This window comes from Abramis brama (genome assembly GCF_963993115.1).
Source record: "Abramis brama genome assembly, chromosome: 12".
In the NCBI taxonomy this organism is placed as follows: domain Eukaryota; kingdom Metazoa; phylum Chordata; class Actinopteri; order Cypriniformes; family Leuciscidae; genus Abramis; species Abramis brama.
The window spans coordinates 42,243,549-42,257,860 of NC_139974.1; the positions used below are offsets into that span (position 1 = coordinate 42,243,549).

At 40.4% G+C, this 14,312-nt stretch overlaps 1 protein-coding gene across 2 annotated transcripts; it reads right to left on the reverse strand.

Moving 5' to 3' along the window:
• Positions 1-1,987: 1,987 nt before the first annotated feature.
• csf3b (colony stimulating factor 3 (granulocyte) b) lies at positions 1,988-5,065 on the reverse strand. 2 transcript variants are annotated; one of them, XR_014608426.1, is made up of 6 exons: positions 4,744-5,039; positions 4,373-4,521; positions 3,826-3,924; positions 3,332-3,472; positions 2,555-2,831; positions 2,091-2,415 (listed from the first exon to the last, which is right to left on the reverse strand). XR_014608426.1 is itself a non-coding variant. In XM_084130963.1 (5 exons), exons 1-5 carry the CDS (start codon positions 4,814-4,816, stop codon positions 2,646-2,648), a joined length of 648 nt encoding a protein of 215 aa, XP_083987089.1. In that variant the 5' UTR covers positions 4,817-5,065; the 3' UTR covers positions 1,988-2,645. The 2 variants fall into 2 exon arrangements, 1 of the variants encoding a protein (XP_083987089.1); XM_084130963.1 differs by having other exon boundaries at positions 1,988-2,831; positions 4,744-5,065.
• Positions 5,066-14,312: the final 9,247 nt, after the last annotated feature.

Below are 14,312 nucleotides of genomic sequence, written 5' to 3' on the forward strand. Positions count from 1 at the left end.
ATGTCATGTAGATGGAGAAGAGAAGCGGTCCCAGCACTGAGCCCTGAGGCACTCCAGTAGCTAGATGATAACAGTGATGGGAAAAGCCATGTTTCTGAATCACAGATCCTAGTGATGTCATGTAGATGAAGAAGAGAAGCGGTCCCAGCACTGAGCCCTGAGGCACTCCAGTAGCTAGATGATAACAGTGATGGGAAAAGCCATGTTTCTGAATCACAGATCCTAGTGATGTCATGTAGATGAAGAAGAGAAGCGGTCCCAGCACTGAACCCTGAGGCACTCCAGTAACTAGATGATAACAGTGATGGGAAAAGCCATGTTTCTGAATCACAGATCCTAGTGATGCCATGTAGATGGAGAAGAGAAGTGGAAGCACTGAGCCCTGAGGCACTCCAGTAACTAGATGTTGGGTCTTAGACACCTCACCCCTCCGTGACACCCTGAAGGACCTACCTGAGAGGTAAGACTTGAACCATTGGAGTGCGGTTCCCGAGATGCCCTTCGTCTGTAGGATTGACAGGAGGACAGGAGGGTTATAAATATGAACTTTAGAACAGCTTTAATTGTGAGGCAATTTTGTATCTCTGATTTCATTTCTGTCTGCAGTTTTAACACAATAAGTGATTTTCTCAACGCATAGTTTCTCTGGTCACCTATAGGCTGTTGGTCTGATATGAATGAAATCTGGCACGTATCAATGTGACCCTAATTACAACATTATCAGACGAATTTACAGGCATATTTACATTTTTGCTGATAATTCTGGAACTGTGATGCTAGACTAAAGTCTCAAGTTAATTTTCAGCTACATGAAGTTCTACCTCACCAGTCAGCTCTGCAGCTGGGTGAACCCAAGGGTCAAGGGTCATCAGTTAGAGACGGGTCAAGAAAAACAGCAAAAATGTGAGTCCTGAGTCCAGCTACATCACGTGTCTGCGTCTGGTGTTGCTCAGACTGATGGCCTCCTCATGCATGCTTCAGTGAAGGGTTCCAGGTTTGAAAGAGGCAGAGACGGGGGTGTGTGTGTGTGTGTGTGTGTGTGTGTGTGTGTGAGTGAGAGAGAGAGGCTCACATACGTTCATGGACACAGATGACCTTTTGCATGGTGGTTATGGTCAGATCTGTAGTGTTTTAGGAACCCAGATCTTTTTTTGAAAAGAAGCATCAGTTTTTGCTTATCCATATGAATATTTATTATGTGAGCAATGGTGTTTTCCTTGGGTGACGACCTCGAAGTCCTTTATGTCTTAACTTCAAATCCAGAAGAGTCCAGTTCAGCAACAGGGGATTCTTGTTGACCATTCTGATGATTTTCCTCTCCAGAGTAGTAGATGTCTTTCTTGCCCAGGTTTGTTTCTAACAGAATCTCTGTATTTGTGCTTTGTGATGATCAGCTGTGAAATATCCTCCTCCAGAATTATTTTGCTCACTTCATGGCATTATGTAATTACTTGAATGAATCAATCAGCACTGAATTCTGTATACGTCAGGTAGGGTTCAGACGTGATTTGAAAGCCATTAATTTCAACTTGGCACATTTTCGAGAAGAGTTCACATGGAGTTTAATAATTGAGCAGTGTTGAAGAAAGAGAAAGTCGGGTTGAGAGCCACTGGATCAGAGCAAAGCAGGTTGGAAAATGCCATCGTGTTTGAAAACGCTGCACTGATTGAACTTGCTTTTTTCAGAGATATAAACTTGCCAGATCTTGTAGCTATCTATTATAAATCAATGTTAGATCTATGTCACTATCACCATCCATGTGTGCTCATGGCTTTCATAAAAATGTAAATGCTGATCCAGCATACTTCAAACATTCAAATTTCAATAAGTGGCCATTCTCTAAGAAACTAACTTTACACCCATGACAGGGAAAGAACTGTTAAAATGAGGGAACAGTTTACTGTAATGTTATTTACCATGAGAATAATATATGCATATAGCTTTCTGGAGTATAAAGATGGCTTTTTTTTAATAAAGATATTAATGGATCTTTCAGGCATTTATTAAATTATGACCATTAAATATTTTTGATTAAATATACATTTTGATATTTTACAGAGACAAAATCTTTAAAAAATGCATTTGTTTTCTGAAATATTTTAATAGTTATTCACAAGTAAAAAATAATTTATAATCAGTAATAAATACAAATCTGGTTAAATATAAATCTACACCGCACCCATAGGGTACAACTTCTGTAGAGATAAATAACATCATAAAAATAATACTAACTACAATAAATAAATATATCAAAGTCATATAAAATTATATCCAGTTAAAACAATAGTATTATTCCAAAGTTGAATTTAACTTTGCCAAGAAAATCCATTTTAACTTTTCTATTACAAAAATACAGTTACAGAAAATACCAAGTTTATCCAGTTGGACATTGAGTTGTTGGCCTGGTTCGGTCACTACAGGTCAGCTTTAGGGCATTGAGTTGTTGGCCTGGTTCGGTCACTACAGGTCAGCTTTAGGGCATTGAGTTGTTGGCCTGGTTCGGTCACTACAGGTCAGCTTTAGGGCATTGAGTTGTTGGCCTGGTTCGGTCACTACAGGTCAGCTTTAGGGCATTGAGTTGTTGGCCTGGTTCGGTCACTACAGGTCAGCTTTAGGGCATTGAGTTGTTGGCCTGGTTCGGTCACTACGGGTCAGCCATAGACGCAGAGATGTGGCGAAGAGTCCGAAACACGTCCTGGGTGAAGCTCCGCAGCTGCTGAAGGGTAAGATGAGCCGACACTTGGACCTGATAATCACTGCGTTGCTGCAGGGAAAGCCCTGGAAACCCGTCCTGGGATTCTAGACTGGGAATCTGGGCCAGCCGTTGCATCTGAGCCAGAAGAGAGAGAGCATTAATAATCTAAGATCAGCTCGTTTTAGAAAGAAATGCTGAGTGTTGCTCAGTGAAATGTAACGTGTGCAATACTGTAGGGTTTTCAAGAAAATGGGAAAGACTGGTGAATTTTTAGATGTTCATGAAATTTTCTTGTCACTTTAGGCCCACTTTAGTTTTGTACTTTTTTTTTTCATTCAAACATAATACGATAGGCAGCATTATTTAATTTTATAATAATTGTAATTCCTCTAAAATGGTATGTATTCAGCCACATATAATAATAATCTAACATATGTTCTTAAAATCGGCATGAAACAGAAGTCGCGCCAGTAAACGTCTTCAGAGAAGGGAAGAGATGTTGGGAATATATTCTGATTCAAGATTACGAGGCACGTGAATTGAAATGATGATCAATTCTTTAGAATAAACTGCAATATTCCATTAAAAGCAGAACTGATGTGATGGTGTTGGAGAGGCTGAAGCGTGAGAATTACCTCTTTCACCTGATCACACAGATCTCTGACGCCCGCGAGCAAAGGCTTCAGCTCTTCTGAGGAGCTCAAGACCACTCCGATTTCCTCCAGAAGTTTGTGGTGAAGCTCCAGGCCGTTTACAATACGGTTTAAACTCGTTTCCTGGTCAAAACAAACAGTCAAGAACTGTTAAACACCTCTTTGAAATGTTTAACATGCAAGCTTCATTCATTTAAAACATCTAATTAGGACTGATTTGGGGTGATGCCAGTGTTTAAACTCGACTTCTAACAACATTTGCAGGTTTGATTCAGAATTAGATCCATAAATTAGAAGAGCTGCTGTCCTGCTCCAACAGTTATGCTTCATCTATATCAAATATCAAAATGCTCTACTGGCTCTACAATCATCAATAGCAACATGCATCTCAATAGTATTCCTAAACTATTGTATGCTTCTTCCAGTTCTACATTCAACATGCTTACACACACTTTACCATGCTAGAGAGTATTTACCATGGTGAACTCCTCTGACTTGAGCACTGGAGGCGCAGGAATGCCAATGTCACTTAATAAATACTCCAAGCTTTTTGCTTCACTGGAAAGAGTCAAACCCTGCAAACAAACAAACACAGTATCCATTAGTATATAAAATATAACGCCAATAATTAACTCCTGTATTCTGTATCACTGTTGTGAACTAAAATGCATTGTGTAATCAGATGTAAGATAAAATATATGATAAATCTGACAGGAATGTATTATTAGCTTGTGCTGATCTAAAGTTTGTCCATGAAATGTAAGATCTGACCTAATTTGACAGTGCATTAATGTCTCAAGTTAGGCAGTGGTTCTCAATTCCAGTCCTCGGGACCCGCTGCTCTGCACATTTTTTATGTCTCCCTTATTTAACACCATAATTTAAACCAGATCATCAGCTCATTAGGAGAGACTCCATGAACTGAACTGAGTGTGTCAGATAAGAGAGACATACAAAATGTGCATAGCAAGGGGTCCCGAGGACTGGAATTGAGAACCACTGAGTTAAGGTAAGCCTGCTCACCGCTGATGTGACGCACGCGTCGTGCGCTCCGCGAATGTTGCTCAGGATCTCCTTCGCTAAACTCATGGCGTTCTCCACCGCGCGCGTCAGCTCGTGCCCGTGGAGCGGCGCGTTATAGACCAGCGTCAAACAGCAGTGCGCGACGAGAACTGGAGAAAACAGTGTTATCAGAATATCAGAAATCTACATCACAAACACTGACGGAACCAACGCTCCACACACACACACACACACACACACACACACACTGAGTGCACAGCGAACACAGCTGACAAAGTTGTAATGTATCATTTTTTTTTATTATCTTAATTTGTATCATTATTCGTAATGTGTTAAAGAATATTTTCTAAAAATGGTTAAGATCTACTTACTGAGGTAGAACTTCATTGTGGTTCGAAGTGCATCTAATAAGTTGCAGTGGATTTCTAGTCTATTTAAACCCATTGAGATTGTTCAACCAGGGAAACTTCCATGAGTTATCCACTTGTGGATTGCGTGTGCACTGCCGTATGAGATGCGTTGCGAAAAAACATATAGGCCTAAGGAAAAAAAGGCATTTCTAACCCTTCCGGTTGTTGGGCTAGGGGGGATATTACACGCATGACACTCATTTAACATGACACAAAAACACTTCAATATCACACTAACGCTCAACTCACGGGAATTCTCCAGTTTCGTCACTGCAGGAAGAACAATACAAAAACCCAACCCACTGCTTTATCAGCGTCACTGAGAGTTTAATAGTTGCTCAATTCGTTATTTCCCATTCGGCGTTTCCTGCACAGGGTTAGATTAACCCTAACCCTAATCTATACATCCTTTGTGGGAATAGAATAGATCAGAAATATAATATCTTCAACATTATAATTATCATAACATTATGCGATGGGTGAAAAAAGATTCACTTTGATTTCTAATCAGATGCTTTTCGTTATTTTATCTCTGCCAGTTCAGCATTAAGTCTCATGAGACAATAAGAATAATTGCTCAGGAACTAAATGAATTACACAACTAATGAATTATATTAGTCAGCACACTTTTAGTTATAAAATACAATTGCATTATTAATTATGATTAGGCTAATTGTGCCTGTTTATTCCCATGTAGAATACATTTTTCTCAAACGATCAGATATATTTCTCCTAAAAGCGTCAAAACAATAATAAAAAAATAAAATAAAAAAAAACTTTGATAACATCATAATGAATATAAAGCCTAACAACATGGGTAACACTTTAGAATACTGTATCTTACTTACTGCATAACTAATAAGGAATTATTGAAGAACTAATAGGTAATTCTTCATTAACCACTTCTTCACTACTGTTAACTACTAAGGAAGATGTGTTAACTAATCAGTATTTAATAGGATTTTATGATTGTGTTAAGTATCAGTTAGTTAATCAATAACTAATGAATTATGTCATATATCCTGAAGAACTACTATTAATTATCTACTAATTAAGGTTCAAGAAAAATAACTTTGAAGTAACTACTAATGAACAGTCATATACAGTAGTTACCGGTACTACAATAATCCAGGTTTTTTTCAGTGGAGTGGTGGATAAAGTACACAAATCAAGAGCTTGAATAAAAGTACGGATACCCCAATAAAATATGACTTCAGTAATTTGGCCTATTCATTTTCAAATTAACTTTAAACATTTACAAATGTAATTAATTTTTAAAGTACTTAAAAAGTAAAAAGCACTGAACAATATTTTTTAGTTTTTTAGACAGTTTTAGTCATTCAGCACTAATAAGAAAGATAAGTGGAGAACAGAGACCGGGTGATTACACTTGGAATAGTTTTTATCTGAGTTCCAAGAGTTTTCAGATACGCAAAATGAGCACACAGATCGATTAACTGTGACAAAAACAAAATAAAATAAGCTGTATTAAGAAATGTCCTCATCTGAAATAAAGGAAGATATAATGTACCCTAAACGAGTCATTGTCATGTATTTTACAAAGGTTAAGATGATTACGTTAATAGTGTTTTTTTTTTTTAACAGTAAGTTCGATTTGAGTGGGAAGTATGTGGTAATTCTTTATTAATTACTAATGGGTTCCCTATATTTTCACTTTAGAATACTGTCTCAGGTTCTAAGTAATTCCTGAAGAATTATCTAATAATTATTTATTAATTACTAATAGGTTCCCTATATTTTCACATTTAGAATCCTGTTTCAGGTTATAAGTAATTCCTGAAGAATTATCTAATAATTATTTATTAATTACTAATAAGTTCCCTATATTTTCACATTTAGAATCCTGTTTCAGGTTATAAGTAATTCCTGAAGAATTATCTAATAATTATTTATTAATTACTAATAAGTTCCCTATATTTTCACATTTAGAATCCTGTTTCAGGTTATAAGTAGGCTAATTCCTGTATAATTATTTGGTAATTCTTTATTAATTACTAATGGGTTTCCTATATTTTGACTTTAGAATACTGTTTCAGGTTCTAAGTAATTCCTGAAGAATTATCTAATAATTATTTATTAATTACTAATAAGTTCCCTACATGTTCAGTTTCCCTCAGTCGTTGCCTCAAATACATGAATTTACTCAATGGCATTCTATGCTGAGCAATACAGACACACAGTACTGTATATACAATATAAAAACTAATCTGAGGTTAGTTAAGGCAAGGCACTTGAGTGGGGTTCCTTTCTGAGGTTTATTTCTTACAGAACACACTCACAAAACCACATAGGCCAAAACCTCTTTAACATTTATATGCATTTGTTAAAATTGTATTTTCTTCTATTAATAACATTAGTAAATAAGGAAGGTCACAACTCAATGTAGTTTTTTATGACTGTTCATTAGTTACTTCTTAGTTATTTTTCTTGAACCTTAATTAGTAGATAATTAATAGTAGTTCTTCAGGAGATATGACATAATTCATTAGTTATTGATTAACTAACCGTTACTTAACACAATCATAAAATTCTATTACATACTGATTAGTTAACACATCTTCCTTAGTAGTTAACAGTAGTAAAGAAGTAGTTAATGAAGAATTACCTATTAGTTCTTCAATAATTCCTTATTAGTTATGCAGTAAGTAAGATACAGTATTCTAAAGTGTTACCAACAACATGTTCTCCATTACTTCCTCAGTTCTATTCTAAGTAATGGAGAAATCTGCTGTTCTGATTCAGTTGCTTTCGTAACCGAATAAATAATAGTTAATAAGAACGAGCTGTCAGATGAGATCAGGTTTTACTAGCAGTGCAAAGCATCTTTAGTTGCAATAATTTGAATATGCTGGAACAGAAAAAGAGAATTTAAAGCTAAAACTTCTTTGTTATGTGTTTGAATTTTGAAGAACAAGACTGAATATTTTGAATTAAATCATTAAATTGAATTATTTAATAAATCTTCCTATATTAAGGGTTCTGAATTATGCCTGATTCACACTGACAGCGTTTCAATATTTTCAATAGTTTAGCAACATATTTGCACGTTCACAGTTTTCTGATGGTCATGATGACATTCAGGTAATCACATAAAACATTTGTTTATTTTTATTTATTTTTATTTTTAAAATATTTTAATTTAACATTATGATCAAGTTCATTATTAGCTTTTCAATAACTCACTGACCTCCGTTTGGTGTTGATAGAGAATTGAATATATTTTATTTCACTTTGTATTTTTAGATAAATATGGTAAAAAAAATCCTATTAAAATGTGTGTGTTTTAGTAAGCCAGCACTGTGTAAAGTGTGTGTATATACACTGTGGATACTAGTGTGCAACTCCCATCAAACCCTCCCTGACCTTTACAGTAAAGAGGTCAGAGGTCGAAAGGTTGTGTCCAGGGAAAGCATCAGATGGTGTGTGTGTGTGTGTGTGTGTGTGTGTGTGTGTGTGAAGCCCAGCTGAACCTCTTCAGTTCTGTTCGCTCGTTGGCCAGAGGAGAACTGAGCGACTGAGTCTGGTTTCTCATGAGGGTTTTCTCCATTCTGTCACTGATGGAGTTTTAGTTCCTTCACTGTCACTTTTGGCTTTTGTCTTGCTTAGTTGAGGACATCTAATATTCAACAATATTATTGATCTCCTGCATTGACATCATTACATGAGAACTGAACTGAGCTGGACGATGACATCACTGTTTCTCCAGAGCGGCTGTATATATATATATACTAAATTAATAACTTTTTTACAACAGAAATGCACCATCACTGAACTGACTGAAGCTGGAACATGACGCTGTTTTCTTCTAGATCTGCTGTACAGCAGAAACACACTTTGCCGCATTATTTTCCTGTTATCACTGTAAAGCTGCTTTGAAACAATCCGTACTGTAAAATGTGCTTCATGAATAAAGATGACTACAGACGGGAAGGTGTCCGGGATAAAGCTGGGCTCTTGTAGGAGAGGAATGACCAGTTGCACTCACTCACATGATGATCCCGAACCTCTGGAGACCCGCGACTGCACTGGATCCTCTTCAGCTTGTTGATCAGTGTATTCGAGAGGATGATGTGGTTCATGTTCATGTTCACTCGATGAGCCCGGCTGTTACACGAGGATGCTGTTTTTTGACTTTTCTAGTGTATTTAAAGCCATCAGGTCCCCCGTCCTGAGATAAACTGGAGTGCAGGGGTTGATGACCTGGATAAGTGAGCCACAGTTGCTCCGGCTGGGAACGGTGTCTCCTAACCCTAACCCTAACCTCCATTCTGCTTCACTCTATTTACATCGGACTTTAAAGGGACACTCCACCCATTTGCACTAAGCTTTGCATTGTTAGAAACCCAGTCATACTATTGAATGGTCGTGCAACACTCTCTCATTTTCCCCTGAGACGGGAGAAATTTGTTATTTACCTCTTACACTTCCTCCCACAATGACGCAAAAATCGTCATTTTGCGTCATTGTCGGAGGAAGTGTAAGAGGGGGGGATTTCTGTTGAGACTACAAGCACTAGTTCCTCATCTCTCCAATCTTTCCCAGGGGGCGGGACCCGCTCACGCTACAGACCTATTACAGATCAGTGGGTGGGACTTTACTCTCTGAAACTGAAAGCAATATCCTCCATCTTGTTTGAAGCTAAGCTAACAGGCGCTGTGGAGACAGATGTAAAGTTATAACAATAGCGGAGGAGAGTGCTCAATATGATATAGAAGAAGAGGATTTCGGAAGTCTGATGCTTGAATCAGGTGTTTGTGGCTACCTTTACAAGCCGCATTATAGCGAAGAGCAGCCGAGGCAGAAGACCTGCCTGACGCGGACGAGGAGCCCGGACTGGCTCGAGTTAGGGCGGACTGGTGGCGCCGGTGATCTCACTATGCAACTACGAACACAGAGATAGAGTCCGTCTGCGGCAAAGAATTTCAACGATGACAATTTCACCTGGACGAAATCTCTGAATCAGACGAGGACACGGACGTTTGTGTTGTGAACTATCCTAGTTTCGCACCGCATATGTTCTGACTGAACATCCCGGTACCATGCAATAATTCACCTTTTCGAAAGAAATACAAACGAGGAGTAATGCACTAATGAGTTCGCCAACTAACTAGACATTTTGTGTGAAATGAATTTCAAGCTCTGGTGGTAGCTAGCCTTGTAGACGGAAGAGTGATTTCTCTTATATGCAGATATGCGCTGTTCTGGATTAGTGGGAGTGGCTTGCGGAGCTGTGCAATGTGGTGCATTGTGGGAGTTGTTGTCTTTCATACAAATGCGTCCTGAAGTTATTTTTTGTCTTTCCTCGGTCACGAAGGCACCAAATTCAAAATTTATTTTACATTTCGACTACATATATGACCCACTTTCAATAAAAAACAATGTTCCTATGGGTGGAATGCCCCTTTAAATACAACTCTGAGTTCTGCTGTTCACAGAAATGTTGTTGTGGCGTGTGTCAGGGACCTTGTGAAGGCCTTCAGTGACGGGAGTAATAACACCTGCCTTCAGAACACCATGAAGACTGAGGAGGAGGAGCTGGACTTGTGCAGATCCAGGACACATGTGCAGCTGTTCGTGTCCGTGAGGAGCAGCCGTCCTGTACGTGTCTGGAGTGTACCTGGATATGAGCTGGACTGGTGCCTAAACACAGATGCCCTGAAGGAGCAGATCCGCCTCAGGAGACTCGGGTGATGCTGTGTGTTTCTCCATCAGTCATGTGACCTCAGGAGACTCGGGTGATGCTGTGTGTTCTCCATCAGTCATGTGACCTCAGGAGACTCGGGTGATGCTGTGTGTTCTCCATCAGTCATGTGACCTCAGGAGACTCAGGGCTGCGTTCAGCCCCGACAAAACGTTGCACAACGTTTTTTAAACAGAAACGGTGATGCGTTGAACACACTGTTCTGATGACGCAAGAGTTGCAACTATGGCAGCTGAGAAGGCCATTCTTTGTGTTCTTTGTGAAGAATTTTCGGAGCCTGATGAAGTCGGTATAAATATGTGTTTAATACTACAAAATGTTACAGTTACTGCACTTGCCGCCCAGAACAAAAGAGAACATCCCACTTGAGTGAAGGGATTGCTGAAACTGAAACTGAAGCACACATCTTACCTAATTCAGACTAAAACACATCTATTTAGCCTCACATACTGACTTTATTTGTAGTTCATACTGTTTTAATACCCTGTATTTTCTTTCTCATTTTTAGGAAAAGCACTTAATTACCATTGTTTATTTCTATACCAAATGTCATACACTTGCAATGAAGCTAAAAATATAAACAACTACATCATGTTGATATCCTATATTTTTACAATAAAATTTACGACAAACATGTCTTCTAATATCCTCAGTTGTTGCGTATACCGAGCTGCATGAACACATTGTGCAAGTTCACTTTAATACCGCGTGCTTTATATACATGTTGCTGCTGATTGGACTGCAGTTCTGACACACCCACCAAACAAGAGAAAACGCATCTCAAACCCCGTTGCACACCGGTGCACGCCGTTTCCAGGAAACATGACGTTCAACCCGGAAACCGTAGCAAAACGTTGCGCACCGTTTTGAACTTGAACGTGCCCCAGGTGATGCTGTGTGTTCTCCATCAGTCATGTGACCTCAGGAGACTCGGGCGATGCTGTGTGTTTCTCCATCAGTCATGTGACCTCAGGAGACTCGGGTGATGCTGTGTGTTCTCCATCAGTCATGTGACCTCAGGAGACTCGGGCGATGCTGTGTGTTCTCCATCAGTCATGTGACCTCAGGAGACTCGGGCGATGCTGTGTGTTTCTCCATCAGTCATGTGACCTCAGGAGACTCGGGCGATGCTGTGTGTTCTCCATCAGTCATGTGACCTCAGGAGACTCGGGCGATGCTGTGTGTGTTCTCCATCAGTCATGTGACCTCAGGAGACTCGGGCGATGCTGTGTGTTCTCCATCAGTCATGTGACCTCAGGAGACTCGGGCGATGCTGTGTGTTCTCCATCAGTCATGTGACCTCAGGAGACTCGGGTGATGCTGTGTGTTCTCCATCAGTCATGTGACCTCAGGAGACTCGGGTGATGCTGTGTGTTCTCCATCAGTCATGTGACCTCAGGAGACTTGGGCGATGCTGTGTGTTCTCCATCAGTCATGTGACCTCAGGAGACTCGGGCGATGCTGTGTGTTCTCCATCAGTCATGTGACCTCAGGAGACTCGGGCGATGCTGTGTGTGTTCTCCATCAGTCATGTGACCTCAGGAGACTCGGGCGATGCTGTGTGTTCTCCATCAGTCATGTGACCTCAGGAGACTCGGGCGATGCTGTGTGTTCTCCATCAGTCATGTGACCTCAGGAGACTCGGGCGATGCTGTGTGTTCTCCATCAGTCATGTGACCTCAGGAGACTCGGGCGAGACTTCATGTGACCTCAGGAGACTCGGGTGCTTTAATGCGGTGTATAGGCTTGTTCGACTTGACGATCGGTTTATGACATCAAAGTACCGCGAGAGCAATTCAAAAGAATAAGGAGCCGTCTACTTTCTATTCGCTCTCGCGGTACTTTGATGTCATTCACCGATCGGTCTGTGCAGCGCCGGTTCAAGTCAAACAAGCCTAACGTTTCATCAGTCATGTGACCTCTTCTGTGCTGAAGTCTGAGAGGCAGTATGAGGGATAGGAACAACAGGCGGTGGAGAAAGCTAGCTTGATGCTTGTGTAGTGGGATGTACTACTGCGTCTAATTAATCTAATGCGTTCGGGCGTGAGTTCAATCATAACGATGCGGGACCATATAAAAAAGGGTTTCGAGTCACTGTTTAGGTGTGTCGTCTGCGTGGTGCGTCATGGCCCGGGCACCGCCTCTTGTTCCTGTAGCGCTTCCGCTTTGAGGTACGTGCTGTTTGAGCTAGATAGTGAACACAGATGTGGGATTTTGTGTAAACTATTGTTTGGTTCATAGCTTCGGGATAGTTTGCGGCTGTTGGCGGCTCCGGCTCTCACGTTACATGCCTCTCTTGCAGTCCCGTGTCTCATGATGCTTTGAGGTAACCTTATGTGTGTGCGTGGGCTGCTTAGTTAATACACAGGTATGTGATTTGTCGTAACGACTGTGTGATTCATAGCTGTGGCGTGAGCTTTGAGCGACGGCTGCTTCCCTTTTGCATTCCGTGCTTCGGGGGATGTTGTGTCCCGTTTCCTGTGTATGCGTGGCGCAGATGGGCGACGGGTTTATGAATTTAAAGGTATGTGAAACGTCCACTTTTGTACAGCGCTCATTCTTTTATGTATTGCAAGTATGCTTATGTTTGGATTTTTAGGAGGAATGGATGTTCTGCGACGCCTGGTGGGTAATGCTGATTTGACGCTGCTGCTTATATTAAGTTTATCTCGATAACAAACTCTCTTCCAACACGTGTGTGTGCGCAGTCAAGCGCCTTGTGTGACGCCCGCTCGTTCTCCAGTACGTGCCACTGTGACTGCTGGTGTCTTCTACACTACGTCCAATTGTTTTGTATTTGGTTTGTCTTTGGTATTTGTTTTTTTTTGGTATTTATTTTTCTACCTTTTCCAGTATATTCATTTATCATTGTTTGTGTTACTGACTGTTCTGATTGGTTTATTTTGAGTGTTTTGCAGTGTTGTATTTGTTTGATTTGTGCATGTTTGGAGTGAGTGTCATTGTTGTAATTTGAGACCTATAGTAATTTCTTGCTCTCGTTACAGGAGCCGAGGCTTCAGGGCAGGCCGCTAGTAGGCCCTTACGCGGTGGTGGAGGGCTCGTCACAGAGTGCTGTGTGGCTATTTCTTGACTTTAGTGCAGTGTGTGTGCTGATACTTGTACACGGGGTGCTGAGAGTGATATAGAAGCCTTGTGCTTACTGAGTTTGTGCATCTGCCGTCAAGCCTCTGTCTCCTTATCTCGTGGTCTCTTTTGTATGGTGAATGTTGATGTCCCAGCTTTGATATCTTTTAAAATTATTGTGAGTATTTAAATAAAGTTTTTTGTATTTTTGGTATCCACGTCTCTAGCCCTTCTTGACAATCACGTTCCTGTGTGTCTTGTGTTAAATTTTAGATCCATAATATTTCCCTGGTAAACAGGGTGGCGTAGTCATGTTTAAGCTAGAGGTAGTGTTTCTATACTTGCTCCTCATCTAAAAGAGGTCGTCCCGCTACATTCTGGTGTAGTCGGCCGGGTTAATTTCTCCGTTGGGCTGAAGACGTGGATGCTTGTTGCTATCTGGGTAATTGTGTGAATGTGTACATTGTATGAATGCATTAGTGTTTTTTTGGTTTTCTTTCTTTCTTTTTTTTTTTTTTCTCAAGCCTAGTGTTGGAGACAAAGCAGCAGCGTCATTTCAGGGGATTTGGAGCATTTCAACAGCTGTTTTCCGTATCTGTGCCATTTACTCAGAGGTTGCTCTGGAGAGGCACGTGAGGAGATTCGACATCGCCCTGTAGCTGAGCGCGGAGACCTAGAGAATTTATGTAATGTTGTAAGAGCTGTATGGTTGCCCCCAGTCTTG

Bases quoted from the DNA above. Each gene is read 5' to 3' on its own strand.
- csf3b (XM_084130963.1), bottom strand. From the start codon at position 4,816: ATGGGTTTAAATAGACTAGAAATCCACTGCAACTTATTAGATGCACTT. The intron at 4,522-4,743 runs GTAAGTAGATCT...TGTTTTCTCCAG, and splicing joins CACAATGAAGTTCTACCTCA to TTCTCGTCGCGCACTGCTGT. The intron at 2,832-3,331 runs GTAATTCTCACG...CTTCTGGCTCAG, and splicing joins TGTGTGATCAGGTGAAAGAG to ATGCAACGGCTGGCCCAGAT.